Genomic DNA, 16607 nt, shown 5'->3' with positions numbered 1-16607 from the left:
CCCCAGCACCCTCCTGCTCAGACTGGGCCCTTGCCATGGGGCAGGGCACCCTGGCACTGCGGCTGGTACTCTGGGAGTCCTGGGACACATCCAAGCTTGGCTCCTTCCCTTGGGGCTCAGGACCCTTTCTCTTCCTGCCAGTTCCCCTGCCTGTGCCCTGGCCCTCAGGAACTCTCCCATCCCCATGTGCCCAGTAGCCCCTGCCACAGGCACAGGAGTGTCCATGCCAATGAGCAGAAAGGGACTGGAGCTGCTGGACTGTATAAGGCTGGTGCCTGGCTGGGGTGGGGGGCACGGCACAGCACATGGCAGAGGTGACGCTGCTGGTTTTGACCTCACAACTTCCTCCTCCCTTGTCCCATCCCTGTGGGCCCCAGCCGCTCCTCGGGGTGCCCTCAACACTCCTGCCTGCTTTGAATGTGCTTTGCAAGGCAGATGGTGTGGGGCAGGGCAGCCCCCATACCCCACTGTTGCCAGCCCAGGCACCACGGCCAGGTGACACAGAGGCGGCAGGGGAGGGTATCAGATGCAAAGGGTCTTGGCCACTGGTGACAGTTGCGTGAGGCTCGGCACAGCAGCCACGACTCAGGCTCTGCTGCCACTTCACAGCTTCCTCCTGCCCGGGACGGTGGTGCCATGGGCTTTGGGCCAGAGCTGTGGTGCCCACAGGGGCACAGTGCGCTGCTGCGGCTGCAGGACAGCGAGCTGCGCCTGCTGGAGCTGATGAAGAAGTGGATGTCTCAGCGTGCCAAGAGTGACCGGGAGTACGCAGGGATGCTGCACCAGATGTTCTCCCAGCTGGAGAAGCAGGAGGGCTCCAGCCAGATCCGTGCCAGTGACCATGGCGGACAGATCGGGGAGGTAGGGACGCCCCTGTGCTGGAGCAGAGCTGGGTGCGGCGCTGGTGGGTGGCCACCCCTGACGCCCTGTGCCCGCAGTCCTGGTGGGTGCTGGCGAGCCGGACGGAGACGCTGAGCCAGATCCTGCGGCGGCATGCAGAGGAGCTGTCGGCAGGGCCGCTGGCCAAGCTGAGCCTGCTCATCCGTGACAAGCAGCAGCTGCGCAAGGCTTTCAGTGAGCAGTGGCACCAGCTCAGGCAGGAGTACAACCGGGTGAGTACAGGCGTCCTGGCACAGGGAGCAGGGGGCACAGCTTGGCCCTGCCGCCCTGACAGCCTTCTCCTCCCCAGACCACGCAGCAGGAGATGGAGAAGCTGAAGGCGCAATATCGCAGCCTGGCACGGGACAGTGCCCACGCCAAGCGCAAGTACCAGGAGGCCAGCAAAGGTGCCAGTCTTTGGGTGCCAGCTTGGCTCCCAATCTCCTCTGTACCTGTCCCTCTGTGTCCCCTGCCACCTCCCCTCACAGGTATGGGATGGCCAGACACCCTGTGTCCTGCAGCACCTACCACACAGCCTGGACTAGGAGTGTCTAGGGGTAGGTGGCACAGGGATAGCCCAGGCAGGTAAAATTCCTGGGGGTTACAGCCCTGGGACATCATGGGCCAGTAGTGTGCCTGTGCACAGGGAGGGGTGTGAACACCTGGTCTTGGCCCTCTTGCCTGCCCTAGCACCTCTACCAGCCCTGTAGTCCTTGGCCCCTGCTCCAGCCTTGCTCAGTGTCCATGCCCCTTGCCAGCTGCTCAGAGGCATGTGCAATGGCACCGGGACCGGTGGCACACTGGTGGTGGGTGTTTTCCATGGTCTCTCTCCGCAGACAAGGAGCGGGACAAGGCAAAGGAGAAGTACGTCCGCAGCCTCTGGAAGCTCTATGCCCTGCACAACCAGTACGTGCTGGCTGTGCAGGCAGCCACGCTCCACCACCAGCACCACTACCAGCGGGCACTGCCCAGCCTCCACCGCTCCCTCTATAGCCTGCAGCAAGAGATGGTCCTCATTGTGTAAGAGCTCTATTTGCCCCATGTTCTGTTGCCTGCCCCGTGCCCTGCTACCCACCTTATGCCCTGATGCCTATCTCTGAGCACCCCCATAGCCCCCAAGAACCGGCAGTGCTCCTTCCATCAGCAACACACATCTTCCCTGTCCCATCACCTGCCCTTTATGCTGCGGCACTCACGGTGATGCCCTGCAGTGCCACATGAGATGTGAGGACTGAGGGCATGAGCCAGCAGGATGTTCAGACCAGGTGGAAGGGCTGGGGCAGGGGTGTTGGTGCAGCTCTGGGGCCAGGGGACTGGGGAACACAAGAGCCTGGCAGCTCCTATCCCCCCATGTACCCACAGGAAGGATATCCTGGGGGAGTACCACAGCATCAGCAGCCTGGTGCAGGAGGACATGTTAGCCGTGCATCAGGAAATCACCAGTGCCATCCAGGCCATCGAGCCGGGCACTGAGTACAGCAGCTTCATCCAGAGCCACAGGTATGGCACTGCGCAGCTGCAGCCCCTCTGCCAGGCACAACCCTGTCAGCCATGGGCGCTAGTAGCTGGCGTGCAGCAGGTGGGAGGCAGAGCTGTGCTGGGTGACTGCAGGTACAGCTCTGAGGTGCCACCGGCTGTGTCATTTGATGAGAGCTTGCTGGAGGAGACGGAGGGGCTGGCACCGGGGGAGCTGCAGCTGAACGAACTGACCGTCGAGAGCGTCCAGCACTCGTGAGTGGGGCTGGGTGTTGGGGAGAGGCCACGGGTGGGGGCCTGCTGCTATCTGCAGCTCAGCACTGTCCAGCACGTGGGAGACCATTGGCAGCGTGGCTCAGCACTGTCCCACACATGGTCTTTGCAGCCTGACGTGGATGGAGGAGGAGCTAGTGGCCGCCACGGAGGCTGTGGGCAGCAAGGAGCAGCAGGTGCAGGAGCTGCAGGCGGAGATCCAGGGCGCGGAGCAGGGTCGGAGCCCCGGGGAGCGGTGAGATGTGGCACGGGTGGGAGGGAAGGGGTGGCAGAGGCAAGGGCTGACCACCCTATCCCCTCTCCAGGGTGCACTTGCTGGGCAAGCGCCAGGGGCTGCAAGAGGTGCAGCAGCAGCTCGAGAGCTGCCTCTGCACCCAGGCCAAGCTGCAGGCACAACGGGACCTGCTGGCTGGGAAGCTGGGGGAGCTGGGCACCGGGGAGCCCCTGCCTGCCCTTCCACTGCAGGAGGACCGACAGTCAGTCTCCTCCACGGTGAGTCCTGCCCTGCTGTGCCCTGGGAGCAGCAGGCACGGGGCACATGGGACTCAAGTGGGTACATGGGCCACAGGTGGGTTCTCCACACCTGGCTGTGCCACAGCTTTCACCTGCCACCAGGAGCAGGAGCGGAGTGGAGCCACCGCACTGGAGACCCTCAAGAATCACATCACTGGCATCTTCAGTCCCAAGTACTCAGTGAGTCCCTGGGCACCTCCAGCCACCCTGCCCTCCTGACCGGCTTGCTTGCCAAGCCTCCTGGTCCCTGGGTACCCACTGCCCTCTCCTCTCCAGCCCCACAGCCCCCTCTGCTCTACACTGTAGCCCATGCTCCCTCTGCTGCTGCCCCCATCTCCAGCACCACCCAGGGGCACAACTGGGTTCACCCTTGTCTCCATCCAGCTACCACCTCCCGTGCCCCTGATCCCAGAGGTGCAGAAGCCACTGTGCCAGCAGGCCTGGTACCATGGGGCCATTCCAAGGTCAGAGGTACAGGAGCTGCTGAGCTGCAGTGGGGATTTCCTGGTGCGGGAGAGCCAGGGCAAGCAGGAGTACGTGCTCAGTGTGCTGTGGGACGGGCAGCCCCGGCACTTCATCATCCAGGCTGCTGATGTGAGTGCCCACAGCAAGGGGAAACTTTGAGGGTGGCAGTGAGGGGTCCCTAAGTGGGCACAGCTTTGGTGTGAGCACATGGAATGTGTGTGCAAGGTGTGAGCTGTGTGCTCCTGTCCTGGAACGTGCTGAGTGGAGCATGGGGTGCAGGCCTGCTGGTGTGTGCTTCCTCTGCCTGCTGTGCGTGTCCTGCGCCGTGTGCCATGTGCCTGCTCTCCCCGTGTGCTCCCCAGCCCCCATGAGCACACCAGGAGAAGCCTTCAGCCTGCCCCTCCTGCAGAACATGTACCGGCTGGAGGGCGAGGGCTTCCCCACCATCCCGCTGCTTGTCGAGCACCTCCTGCAGAGCCAGCAACCTGTCACCCGGAAGAGTGGCATCGTCCTGGCCAGGGCCGTGCCCAAGGTGATGCTGGGCACTGGGGACAGGGATGAGACCCCTGCACAGGGGACAGACCTGCCCAGTGCCTTCTCCTGCCCACAGCTGGGCTGGGAACCCCAAGCACTGTGCCAACCAGAGGTGGGGACTCAGCCCTGGGGTGGGGCCTGGGGCTGGGCATCCCACTCTGGGGCTGCAGGGGGAAGGTGGGCATGGGGCAGGCTGCATGGTGGCTCATCACCTTCAGTGCCCACTCACTGCAGGACAAATGGGTGCTCAACCATGAGGATGTGCTGCTGGGGGAGCGCATTGGCCGGGTGAGTTGGAGTGCTTTGGTTCTTGTCCCCATGGGGGCTGTCCAAGGGGATCTGCAGGGAAGGGGTTGCTTCAGGCTGTGCTACAGCATGGTGAGCCAATGCCCTCATGCTTCTTGCAGGGTAACTTTGGGGAAGTGTTCAGTGGCCGCCTGAGAGCTGATAACACCCCTGTAGCAGTGAAATCCTGCCGGGAAACCCTCCCACCCGAGCTCAAGGCCAAGTTCCTTCAGGAAGCCAGGTCTGTATGGCCATCACCACGGGCTCACGGCCATCACTACGGTTTCAGCCCACCTGTCTTTACTCTCACTGTTCAAACCCTTCTGGGACTGCAGCACCCTTTTGCTGAGGCCTGTCAGAGTGTCCTGGGGATGGCAGGGAGGCAGACTGTGCCCAGGACAGCCAGGTCCTCACAGTGCCCTTCCCTGTCCCCGCAGGATCCTCAAGCAGTATAACCATCCGAACATCGTGCGGCTCATCGGTGTCTGCACCCAGAAGCAGCCCATTTACATCGTCATGGAGCTTGTGCAGGGTGAGCAGCCCCCACGCTGCCAGGGCAGCCAATGCATACCATGGTGTGCCAGCGCAGCTGCCACCAGCTCCACAATCCTGGGTACAGGGGGGGACTTCTTGAGCTTCCTGCGCAGCGAGGGGACACACCTGCGCATCAAGGAGCTGATCAAGATGACAGAGAATGCTGCAGCTGGCATGGAGTACCTGGAGAGCAAGCACTGCATCCACAGGTGGGCTCCGGTGGCAGGGGTGGGTGTTAGGTAGGGCAGGTGAACCCTGGGGCCTTTGCTACCCCTCTCCCGTGCCAAGCTGATGCCCCTGGCGATATCTGGGTTTGTGGCTGTTGGCTCTGGGCCATCTCAGGGACCTGGCTGCTCGCAACTGCCTGGTGACGGAAAAGAACATCCTGAAGATCAGCGACTTTGGGATGTCACGGGAGGAGGAGGATGGCATCTACGCCTCCACGGGTGGGATGAAGCAGATCCCTGTCAAGTGGACCGCCCCTGAAGCACTGAATTATGGTATGGAATGGAGCCAGGCGTGGCCTGACAGCCACGTGGCACAGCTGGGAGCCAATATCCTGGGATACACTGTCCTGCTCCTGTGCACTGGTCTTGGGAATGAGAGAGACCTAGGGCACCCCAGCCCTTGTCAGTGTAGGCACAGCTGGGGCTGCAGTACCATAGGTGTCCTAAGGCACCAGCATCTGTCCTGTCTCACATTCTCAGGCCGATACAGCTCAGAGAGTGATGTCTGGAGCTTTGGGATCCTGCTGTGGGAAGCCTTCAGCCTGGGTGCCGTTCCCTATTCCAACCTCAGCAACCAGCAGACACGAGAAGCAGTGGAGCAGGGTGAGGAGTGGGGTTGGAGTCCAGACTCTGAGGACCTCTGTGGAGTCATGGGTCCAGCAGTGGGTCTGCTGTGGAACCATGCCCATGGGAGGGGCAGGGCAGAGCCATGGGAAATAAGGGGCCAGTGGCTCAAGCTGCCCTGTCCCCATCCTTGATATCCCCAGGCGTGCGGCTGGACCCCCCCGAGCAGTGCCCTGAGGAGGTGTACCGGCTGATGCAGAGGTGCTGGGAGTATGACCCACGCAAGCGGCCCAGCTTCAGCACCATCCACCAGGACCTCATCACCATCCGCAAGCGGCACCGGTGACAGGCACCACCCTGCAAGCCCTGCTTGGGCCAGCACTGTGTGCCCCTGACCCATCCCAGCTGGATGAGGCCTGTCAGAGAAGCAGGTGCTGCAGGGCAGCTGAACATGGCTGTGCCCCCTCCCCAGCCCAGGGCAAGGGTCTCTCACAGCCCCCTGGGGATGTCATCCCTACAGCCCCTGCCAGGCTTGGTCCTGGGTAATAAACAGCTGAGCTCTGCAGAACCGCATCTGGGAGTATAGGGGGAACAGACTCCGTGGGAGACAGAGGGACTGTGTGCTGCACCTGGCATGGGCACGGTGGAGTGTGGCACACGGAGAGCACACCGCGATGGTGCACTGGGGGATGGCACACCGAGGGATGGCATCACCGCACCTTGACCCAGACCCAGGGCTCCGGGGAGCCAGGTGTGTCCGGGAGCGCCCCCAGGGTTATGGGGTGCGGCGCGGCTGCTCACAGGCGCTAGGACGGGCCGCCCAGGGGCTCTGCAGCCCGGCGGAGCCGCCTCCCGCTGGGGCGGGCGGGGGGCGGAGCGGGGGCCGGGCCCGGGCGGGGCTCACGGGCGGGGCCTGGCCTGGCCCATCCCGGCCGCAGCAGCCGGCGGGCCCGGGGCGGGCGAACGATGTGAGGAGCCGGGACGGGCCGTGGAGCCGCCCAGGGTAAGAGCGGAGCGGCCGCGCCCCCGTCCCCGCCCCGGAGCCGTCCCGCGGGGGGTGGCTCCGGCCCGGCCCGCGCCGTTGCCGGCCCTGTGCCGGGCTGCGGTGCAGAGGCCCCGGGCTGCCTGTCTCGGCGGGGTTGCCGCGGCCTGCTTCGGCCCCGGCCCCGCTCTAGTTCCCCGCCGCTCCCGGCCCCGCTCCCAGCCCCGCTCCCCGCCGGCCCCGCCTCCGCAGCGGGCCCGGCCCCAGACGCCCCCTGGCCCTTGCGGCTCTGGCACAGGCTATAAATACCCCGGGCCGGATTAAGCGAAGTAGGACGCGGGGAGGGCGAGAAGGAGGAAGATCATCTTGGGCAGAGCGCGGGACACGGGGCAGCACTGCTCGGCCCCAGGCCTCTCGGCTGGGCTCGTCTCGGAGCAGCGAGCAGGAGCCCGTCGGCCTCTGTCCCGTGTCCCGTCGTGTCCCCGCGCCTGTCCCGACTCAGTCCCGGTGCCCCGTCCTGTGCCCGTCCCGTCCTCGGCCCCGCGGCTGGTAGAGGGGCACTGAGCCGGCTGTGTCCCGCTGCAGGTCTGTCCCTGCGGCCCTCCGGGATGAAGCTGAAGAAGCAGGTGACAGTGTGTGGAGCTGCCATCTTCTGCGTGGCCGTCTTCTCGCTCTACCTGATGCTGGACCGGGTGCAGCATGACCCCGCACGTCACCAGAGTGGCGGCAACTTCCCCAGGGTGAGCGATGGGGACGGGCAGGTAGCCCGAGGCCAGCGAGGTCCTGCTGGGCACAGCCTGAGGCCGTTCGGTGGCCTGGGCCAGGGCTCAGTCCCTGCTGCCCAGGGTGGCCAGGACCCTCCTGGCAGGGGACACTGTGGGGTCTCACCGCAAGTCTGTGTCCCCAGAGCCAGATTTCGGTGCTGCAGAACCGCATCGAGCAGCTGGAACAGCTGCTGGAGGAGAACCACGAGATCATCAGCCACATCAAGGACTCGGTTCTGGAGCTGACAGCCCATGCTGAGGGGCAGCCATCACTGCCCCACCACACAACTAATGGGTCCTGGGTGCTGCCCCCCGAGAGCCGCCCAAGCTTCCTGTCTGTGTCCCCACAGGACTGCCAGTTTGCCCTGGGGGGTAAGGGACAGAACCTAGACCTGCAGGTGAGGGGGCCCAGCAGCTCAGGAGGGCTCTACCAGTGTAAGGGGTCCTGCTCTCCACCCCTGAGGGTGCCCTGGGGGTACCAGGGTGTCTGTGGGGTCCTGACCCTGCTCTTCTAGGGGTCTCTCAGCCCTGTGTCTGCCTTAAGTCTGGTCTCCCTCCTGTCAGATGCTGGCTGTGTACTCCCTGCTGCCCTTCGACAACCAGGATGGTGGGGTGTGGAAGCAGGGCTTTGACATCACCTATGAGCCCAATGAGTGGGACACGGAACCCCTGCAGGTATTTGTGGTGCCGCATTCCCACAACGACCCAGGTGAGCATGAGGCAAAGCTAGGCAGGGTAGAGACAGGCCTGACCCCTCCAGACATGCTGGTGGGGAAGGGCTGGGCCCCATGCAGTGACCCCCACCTCATGCTGCCAGGCTGGATCAAGACCTTTGACAAGTACTACTACGACCAGACACAGCACATCCTCAACAGCATGGTGCTGAAAATGCAGGAGGACCCACGCCGCCGCTTCATTTGGTCTGAGATCTCCTTCTTCTCCAAGTGGTGGGACAACATCAGCGCCCAGAAGCGGGCAGCGGTGCGGAGGTATGGCCACCCACCTGGCCCGTGCTCCCTGCCTGCAGGGTGAGCACTGTGGGGGGAACTGGCCATGGGCAGAGAGGGGCTCTGGGCAGATGAAGGAGCCCAGATATCTCAGTGCCACAAAACATCAAAGTCACAGCAGGGTAGAGTGAGAGCCAGAGTGCTGCCAGAGCCGGGGACCCGAAGGGTCAGGGCAGACAGGTCTCGACTTGTACCACTCTCTGGGCTCCTGGGGAGCTGTAACCCTGGGCACTGAGTGCAGAGCTAGAGCAGTGCCAGCACCTCGCAAAGGTACCCTCAGCAGGGTGGAAGAACTGGAGACCAGGACTGTGTTGTGTCCCTTTTGCAGGCTGATTGGCAATGGGCAGCTAGAGATGGTGACAGGTGGCTGGGTGATGCCTGATGAGGCCAATTCCCACTACTTCGCCATGATCGACCAGCTGATTGAGGGGCACCAGTGGCTGGAGAAGAACATTGGTGAGAGCTGCAGGGGATGCTGGGCAGGAGAGGCGGGACGCTGGCTGGAGGCCTGTGGGATGTGCCAGCAGACACCCTCATCCCTAGCATTGGCTTCCTCCTGGGAGGTGCTGATGGTCTCTGTTCCCAGGTGTGACACCCCGCTCAGGCTGGGCAGTTGACCCCTTTGGGCACAGCTCCACCATGCCCTACCTGCTGAAGCGCTCCAATCTGACAGCTATGCTCATCCAGCGTGTGCACTATGCCATCAAGAAGCACTTTGCTGCCACCCAGAACCTGGAGTTCATGTGGAGACAGACATGGGGTGAGGGGCTGTTGGGAGGGGGCCTGAGAGAGGACCCCTTTTTGCTGATAGGCAAGGGAGAGTGTGGGCTGGGGCTCATTTGTCCTTGGTTCCATAGATACAGACACTAGCACCGACATCTTCTGCCACATGATGCCCTTCTACAGCTACGACGTGCCCCACACCTGTGGGCCTGACCCCAAGATCTGCTGCCAGTTTGACTTCAAGCGCCTGCCTGGTGGGCGGATCAACTGCCCGTGGAAGGTTCCTCCCCGAGCCATCACCGATGCCAATGTGGCAGAGCGGTGAGTGTGATGGGAACGAGCAGCTCGAAGCCCTTTGGCTGTGCCCGGGACCCACTCTCATGCCCTGGGGCCCCCTGCAGAGCCCAGCTGCTGCTGGACCAGTACCGCAAGAAGTCCAAGCTGTTCCGCAGCAAGGTGCTGCTGGTGCCCCTGGGTGACGACTTCCGCTACGACAAGCCGCAGGAGTGGGACGCCCAGTTCCTCAACTACCAGCGCATCTTCGACTTCCTCAACTCCCAGCCCAGCCTCCACGTCCAGGTATGAGCAGGAGCCGTCTGGGAGCTGAGGAAAGCGGGACTCCGTGGGTGGAGGTTGTCGGAAGGCACCAGAGGGTGGGTGGTGCTGGGAGGGCTGGTGGGAGGCCGTGGCAGCGCCCCGCCGTGCTCAGAGCTGCACATGCTGCTCTGCAGGCGCAGTTTGGGACGCTCTCGGACTACTTTGATGCCCTGTACAAGAAGGTGGGCATCGTGCCAGGGATGAAGCTGCCGGGGTTCCCAGTACTGAGTGGGGATTTCTTCTCCTACGCGGACCGGGAAGACCACTACTGGACAGGCTACTACACCTCCCGGCCCTTCTACAAGAGCCTGGACCGGGTGCTGGAGGCCCATCTCCGGTGAGGGGCAGGGCTTGGGGTTGGGGGGCACAGGCAGTACCTGGGAGCTTTGGCAGTCCCCTGGTCTGTGCCCAGCTGCTGATATGTTGGGGGTGGCCCCTGCATGGCCCAGGCACTGCCAAACCCTCACCCCTGGGCATGGAGAATGCATGAGCTGGGCTGGCTGTTCCTCCTCTGCCCCCATCCTGGCACTGGGATGCTGGGGCAGGGCCCCTTGGTGACACTGTCCTGCGCAGCGGGGCAGAGATCCTGTACAGCCTGGCACTCGCCCACGCCCGCCGCGCTGGGATCACCGGCAGGTACCCACTCTCTGACTACTCCCTGCTGAGCAACGCCCGCCGCAACCTGGGCCTCTTCCAGCACCACGACGCCATCACCGGCACCGCCAAGGAGGCTGTGGCTGTTGACTATGGAGTCCGGTGCGTGCTGGGGGCCCAGGGCACAGCCCCAGGGGGGTCCATCTCAGATCAGGGCTGGTGGGCACAGGGCTGGGAGTGTGGCTCAGAGTGGGGGGTCCCCTCTCCCAGGGGGAGGTGAGGGATCTGTGGGAGGGAGGTGGGATGGAGCTGAGGACAGTCCTGTATGGCTCGATCTGCCTGTGCCTCAGGCTGTTCCAGTCCCTCACCAACCTCAAGCACGTCATCATCAACGCCGCGCATTACCTTGTGCTGGGGGACAAGGACACCTTCCGCCACGACCCTGCAGCACCCTTCCTGGGCATGGTGAGCAGCACCCTGCTTGTGGATCCCTGTGCCCCAGAATCCCAGGCCATGCCGGGACAGCTGTCCCTGTGCCCCAGGAACACAGCCCTGCCTGCCTGGTGCTGGGCTGGGGACATGGTCCCAGCTGTGCCCACGTCCATGTGGGTGGCGGACACACCATGGTTCTGACCACTCCTCTCCCCAGGATGACACACGCCCCAGTCAGGACTCCCTTCCAGAGAGAACAGTGGTCAAACTGGAAACCTCACCACGGTACAGGCTGCCTCAGGGCTTGTAGGGCTGTGGGGGGCAGTGATGGGGGGGACCTGGGGCTCTTGTGAAGTGTTAGGTGGGTGCATGGCACCTGTGGGCGGTGTGGGGTGGCTGGCACACCATGGGGAGGCCGTTCTAGTGTGACCTCACCACAGGTTCCTGGTGGTGTTCAACCCGCTGGAGCAGGAGCGCCTGAGCCTGGTGCCCGTGCTGGTGGACTCCCCACATGTGCGTGTGCTCTCCGAGGAGGGGCTTCCCCTGCCCTCCCAGCTCAGCCCACACTGGGACTCTGCCACCAATGCAGTGCCTGATGTCTACCAGGTACAAGTTCCTTGGTGCCACTGTCTGCCATCCCTGGCTTGTGCAGCCCATACGTGTCAGGCTCCTGTCCTTGCATGGGACAGTGTGGGACACCCTATGAGTCTTCCTCTGTGGCACCAGTGACCCCATTTCCCCACAGAAGCTCCCACTGCTCATGAATCCATGCTGAATCCCTCCTAAAGCTCTTAGCCTGCACAGCCTGCGTGTGCCAACCTCCTATCCTCACATGGAACACCACCTTATGAGCCCTCTGTGGCCACAAGTGTTCCCCCACCTTAACACAAGCTCTCAGTGCTCGTGAGCCCCTCATGAACTTAACCTGTATGGCTCATGTGTGCCAGCCTCCTGCCATAGGACACTACCCCATGAGCTGTCCTTTATGGCAGCAAGCATCCCCACATCCCAACAGGAGGTCCACAAAGCCCCGGACCCACATGCACATCCCCCTCAGCAGAAGCCCCAGAAGACCTGAGTTGAGGTCTTTGCCCTGCAAAGAGCCGTCAGGCGCCCTAGGGCGAGGCGCTGGCTCAGGTGCCCGGGTGCCCACAGGTTTCGGTGCTGGCCCGGCTGCCCGCGCTGGGGCTGCGCATGCTGCAGCTGCAGCGCTCCTTGGACGGCCAGGCCACGCTGCCGTCCTCCCTGCGGCTCTACCTGCATGGCCGCGACGTTCCCGTGCACAAGCCCACCGCCGTGCCCCTGCAAGTCCTTCCGGATGCCGCCGATGACTTCTGCCTGGAGAACCAGCACCTGCGGGCCTGCTTCTCAGGGCACTCGGGCCTGCTGCAGGTGGGTGTGGGGGCTGGTACCTGGCTTGGGAGCGAAGGAAGGGAGGGAGGCCTGGCAGTGCCTTGTGCCGGGGTGCTCACCACTGTGCTGGCCCCACAGAGCATCCGCCAAGCTGGGGAGGAACGGGAGCAGAGAGTGAACAGCCAGTTCTTTGTCTACGGCACCAGGACCTCCAAGGACAAAAGTGGAGCCTATCTCTTCTTGCCTGACGGCGAGGCCAAGGTACAGGGATGGCCCCTGTGAGCTGCCTGGCAGCCGTGCTTATGGCCTCGTGCCAGTCCCGCAGACAGCAGCCTCAGCACAACCCTCCTTCCCCACAGCCCTACAATCCCAAGGACCCCCCAGTAGTGCGGGTGACAGAAGGACCCCTCTTCTCAGAGGTGGCCAGCTACTACCAGCACGTCCAGGCTGTGGTGCGGCTTTACAACGTGCCAGGTGAGACAACATGAAGCTGTGCCAGGCAGGTCGCTGGCCTGGGAGTTTCGGATGATGCTGCCCATGGGGCCAGCCCCTCACTGCCTGCCCACAGGGGTGGAGGGCCTGTCCCTGGACATGTCTTGCCTAGTGGACATTCGTGACCATGTCAACAAGGAGCTGGCCCTGCGTTTCAGTACTGATATCGAGAGTGATGACACCTTCTTCACAGACCTCAATGGCTTCCAGGTACCCAGGAGCCTGGGGAGGGACAGCAGCTGCCCATGCAGGGACAGCACTCCAGCCACTGACTTCTGTCCTTTGGCAGATCCAGCCCCGTCGCTACCATCGGAAGCTGCCACTGCAGGCCAACTTCTACCCCATGCCCACCATGGCCTACATCCAGGACACGCAGAGCCGCCTGACACTGCACACAGCCCAGGCTCTGGGTGTCTCCAGCCTCAGCAGCGGTGAGCCAGGGCTGTGGGGCTGTGCTTGCTGCAGAGCCAAGGCTGTGCTGGGCACAGGAGGATGCAGAGGAGCGTGCTGGGTGTAGGGTGACTGTTAAAGCCCATAGTGCTGAGATGCCCTCTCTTCAGGCCAGCTGGAGGTGATCCTGGACCGGCGCCTCATGCAGGATGACAACCGGGGCCTGGGCCAAGGGCTGAAGGACAACAAGCGGACCTGCAACCGCTTCCGCCTGCTGCTCGAGCGCCGTGCCACCGCCAACAAGGTGTGTGGGCTGGGAGGCTGCAGGACAGAGGTTGGGCACGGTGCCGCCACCCCTGCCTTGGGACAGAGCAGGGTGGAGGTGTCTGCAGAAAGCCACCTGTGACTATGTGCACAGTCTCCTGCCCTGCTGCCCCGTGGCCCTCCAAGCCACTGCACTGTCACTGGATGGGGCCAGACCTGGAGCAGGGCCTCTGGGGAGCGTGGGACCATGCTGGGGGTTAGTCCCTGCGAAGCCATGCAGGTGGTTAGTCCCTGCAGAACCATGTCACCCTTGTAACCACGGTGTTTTCATCCCACCCCCTTGCCACTCTCTATGCATGTACCATGTCACCCACTCAGAGCTCCAGCTTCTTTTCCAAACTTGCCTCCGTGTTTAGAGCCTTGGGCTTCCCCGGCGCCCGGACTGGCAGCCCTGAGGTAACGGCCGGCCTGGCCCCGTGTCTCTCCCTGTCTGGTGCACTAGATGCTAGCCCCTAGCCTAGCCAGGCCCTGTAGGCCACCTGTAGTCTGACTGTTGGCTGGACTGGCTTCATGCCAGTTGCCTGGCCTGCAGCCACCATCCCTCTGGGGGTGCTGGGGAGGAGGTGAAGCCTGGGGATGGGGCAGCTCTGGGTGACCTGTGCTGGCAGGTACCTGTTCTCTGGGTGCTGCTGGAGGGACTGCAAGAAGCAGGATGTCCCAGGAGCCATATTCAGGTTCCAGTGGCCCCTGCTACTCCCCAGTCCTGTGCTGACCCCCGTGCTCTCTGACAGATTCAGGATGGGCGCCCAATCAGCTTCCCCTCCCTGATGAGCCACATCACCTCCATGCACCTGAATGCTGAGGCCCTGGTCATGCCTGTGGTCCAGGAGAAGCTGGCTCCACCAGCCCTGCGCTCCTTCGCACCCCTTTCCACCACCCTCCCCTGCGACTTCCACATCCTTAACCTGCGGACACTGCAGGCAGAGGTGAGCTGTGTGCCCTGTAAGCAGCCAGGGCCAGGAGCAGTAGGACTCCACGGGGTCTGTCTCAAATGTGTCCCTAGCATAGCATCTCACACCCTGACTCCCTGGCAGGAGGAGTCACTCCCTTCAGCTGAGGCAGCCCTGATCCTGCACCGCAAAGGCTTTGACTGCAGCCTAGAAGCCAAGAACCTGGGCTTTAACTGCACCACCGGCCATGGCAAGGTAGGACTGGGCTGTGGATTCTACACACTGCTGGGTAAGAGCCAGGCTGGGGCCCCTGGCACATCTGGTACCAAGCCTCCTGTGTTCATTGCAAGCCAGGATGGAGGATGAGGGGCCCCAGGTCCTCCAGCACGAGCATTCCTGAGCCAGTGGCTGGACAAGAGCCCCACACTACAGCCCTGCTCTGCCCCTTGCCCAGACAAAGCTGGAGGATGTTGGCGTCTCATGAACAGGGGTCTAGAGCCTTCCATGAGCCCTGCAGCCCCCAGGAAGGGAGAGCAGAGCCTGTATTGGGCTGGGCCAGGGTAGTGCTGGGGGGGACACAGGCTGCCCCATGCACAGTGCTGCACTGCCAGGCACCGTGTCCTGCTCACCTGGGTCATCACCCTTCTTCCTGCTCTCTTCTTCCCCTCCTCAGCTGGCGCTGGGCAACCTGTTCCAAGGACTGGAGCTGAGCTCCCTGCAGCCCACCTCGCTGACCTTGATGTACCCACTGGGCACAGCCTCCAACGTCACCAATGTCCACCTGGACCCCATGGAAATTGCCACTTTCCGTGTCCGCCTGGGGTAGCATCTCCTGGATCGGGATGGAGCAGACTGGCCGGGCAGCCTGGGAGCAGCGCTGGGCCCGGCAGCACCAGCATGGCCCATGAGGGGCTGGGCCAGTGGGCCCACGGCAGGCACTGGCAGGAGGTGCCGGACTTTCAGAGGCTGCTACCTTCTAATTTATTAGTCCTGTGTTCTCGGGTAGATTTCAAAGCAAACTGCTGGGGCAGGGCAGTGCAGAGGCTGCCAGACACTGCCTTGGCATGGAGACCATGGGCTGGGCGCTGCACCGAGCGCAGCACTGGTGGGGGCAGTGGGCTGGGCTCTGCCGCTGCTGGCAGCACGGCTGCCCAGGAGGGTGCCAACCCCAGTGTCATGGGGTAGGGGCCCATGCTGGGCTTCCCTCAACCCAGGGTGTGCCAGGAGCCTGCTGAGGCTGGGGCAGCTGGCAGGGAGGTGCTGTGGACTGGAGAATGAGCTCACCTGGAGCTGGTGGGAAACATGATGCTGTTTCCAAGGGCCCCACTCGTGTCTGCTTTGTGGTTCTCATGCTGGTGGTGCTGGGAACGATGGTCCTGGAAGATGGGGGCTAATCTGCACGTGCTGGTGGGGCTGCCAGGGCTGTGACAGACTCTGCTCTATGGAATCTCTGCCCTGAAGGTGATCCTAGGGCTGAGCTAGCTATGGGGCCCTGGGCATGTGTGAAAGGCCAGTGGCATGGCCAGACCCTTGGTCTTGGTAGGAGCAAGGGGCACAGGATGCAGACTGAAGTTAGACAGCTGCCTGTATGGGCAGCAACATCTGGGCTATGCTTGGGAATGACCTCTCCCAAATTTGGTGTCTTTAACTCCTTTTTGGTGTGATCCTGGCAGCCTGGTTCCTGCTGGGTGGCACCTACACATGCACCCTGGCACAGTAGCCTCCTGAGGCTGGAGCTGTCAGCTGTGCTGTGAGCTGGAATTCCTGCAGCTGCTGTGGGAGCCAGACTCTGCTGTGCATGGGGCCATGGGACACTTCCTTGGATCACTGCCATGGGGCACTGCTCAGTGGTGTGAAGCCCTCAGCTGATGGCCATGCTCTGGCATCTGAGGAGCCCAGTGGGTCTGCAGTGTCCCAGGGGCTTCGGGGAAGCCATGTCACCAGGAATGTCCTCCTGGTTGCTGTGGGGACTGCAAGGGTTGCCATGCTTCCCTGGTACCCCTGGGGCTAATTACTGCCAAGGAGTGCCAGCAGAGAAGGTTGTGGGGAGGGCTGGGTGAGGAGGTGGTGCTGGCTGAGCTCTGTCTCAGTTTCCTGCACAGCTTCCACTGCAGCCCCTATTCCATGGGTCCAGCTGTGGTCCTACATGGCCAGGGCCCTGAAAATGAGCAGAGCTGATGGAGCCAGTGAGAACCAGCCCTGGCACCTGGGCACCTTGCATTGCCCTGGTGACAGCTGGCAGCAGGCAGCACAGTGGGCAGTACCTCAGCCTTGGTGTGTGGCTGGGCATGCAAGCACTGGCTCTTCAT

At 63.1% G+C, this 16607-nt stretch overlaps 2 protein-coding genes across 5 annotated transcripts; both read left to right on the top strand.

Moving 5' to 3' along the window:
• The first annotated feature begins 596 nt into the window (after window positions 1-596).
• On the top strand, window positions 597-6397 carry FES (FES proto-oncogene, tyrosine kinase). Of its 4 annotated transcripts, XM_054169076.1 has the most exons (18): window positions 597-861; window positions 939-1112; window positions 1190-1286; window positions 1716-1899; window positions 2242-2379; window positions 2491-2610; window positions 2741-2863; window positions 2934-3120; window positions 3244-3321; window positions 3526-3735; window positions 4016-4138; window positions 4375-4428; window positions 4548-4666; window positions 4863-4957; window positions 5045-5168; window positions 5302-5459; window positions 5667-5789; window positions 5954-6397. In XM_054169076.1, the coding sequence occupies exons 1-18, from the start codon at window positions 637-639 to the stop codon at window positions 6094-6096; spliced, it is 2475 nt and encodes an 824-aa protein (XP_054025051.1). In that variant the 5' UTR covers window positions 597-636; the 3' UTR covers window positions 6097-6397. The 4 variants fall into 4 exon arrangements, 3 of the variants coding, with proteins under 3 accessions (XP_054025051.1, XP_054025049.1, XP_054025050.1); XM_054169074.1 differs by having other exon boundaries at window positions 618-861; window positions 4863-5168; XR_008462666.1 differs by lacking the exon at window positions 5302-5459 and having other exon boundaries at window positions 618-861; window positions 4863-5168; window positions 5954-6066.
• Window positions 6398-6643: 246 nt separating this feature from the next.
• MAN2A2 (mannosidase alpha class 2A member 2) lies at window positions 6644-16080 on the top strand. The gene is made up of 24 exons (XM_054168907.1): window positions 6644-6753; window positions 7318-7472; window positions 7640-7894; window positions 8061-8205; window positions 8314-8485; window positions 8832-8959; window positions 9090-9263; window positions 9361-9547; window positions 9628-9805; window positions 9958-10160; window positions 10397-10579; window positions 10768-10882; window positions 11067-11134; window positions 11290-11455; window positions 12005-12241; window positions 12341-12463; window positions 12562-12676; window positions 12771-12904; window positions 12984-13125; window positions 13255-13388; window positions 13727-13804; window positions 14140-14334; window positions 14443-14553; window positions 14972-16080. The coding sequence occupies exons 2-24, from the start codon at window positions 7341-7343 to the stop codon at window positions 15122-15124; spliced, it is 3528 nt and encodes a 1175-aa protein (XP_054024882.1). The 5' UTR covers window positions 6644-6753; window positions 7318-7340; the 3' UTR covers window positions 15125-16080.
• The last annotated feature ends 527 nt before the right edge of the window (window positions 16081-16607 follow it).

The sequence above is a fragment of the Dryobates pubescens genome, chromosome 17 (assembly GCF_014839835.1).
Source record: "Dryobates pubescens isolate bDryPub1 chromosome 17, bDryPub1.pri, whole genome shotgun sequence".
NCBI classification, from domain to species: Eukaryota; Metazoa; Chordata; class Aves; order Piciformes; family Picidae; genus Dryobates; species Dryobates pubescens.
This window is presented reverse-complemented; position numbering and strand designations above follow the sequence as displayed.

Excerpts from the sequence above, each read along its gene's own strand:
- MAN2A2 (XM_054168907.1), top strand. The coding sequence starts at position 7,341 with ATGAAGCTGAAGAAGCAGGTGACAGTGTGTGGAGCTGCCATCTTCTGC. Across the intron at positions 7,473-7,639 it reads GTGGCGGCAACTTCCCCAGG|AGCCAGATTTCGGTGCTGCA; the intron begins GTGAGCGATGGG and ends CTGTGTCCCCAG. Across the intron at positions 9,264-9,360 it reads CATGTGGAGACAGACATGGG|ATACAGACACTAGCACCGAC; the intron begins GTGAGGGGCTGT and ends TTGGTTCCATAG.
- FES (XM_054169074.1), top strand. The coding sequence starts at position 637 with ATGGGCTTTGGGCCAGAGCTGTGGTGCCCACAGGGGCACAGTGCGCTG. Across the intron at positions 1,287-1,715 it reads GTACCAGGAGGCCAGCAAAG|ACAAGGAGCGGGACAAGGCA; the intron begins GTGCCAGTCTTT and ends CTCTCTCCGCAG. Across the intron at positions 3,322-3,525 it reads TCTTCAGTCCCAAGTACTCA|CTACCACCTCCCGTGCCCCT; the intron begins GTGAGTCCCTGG and ends GTCTCCATCCAG.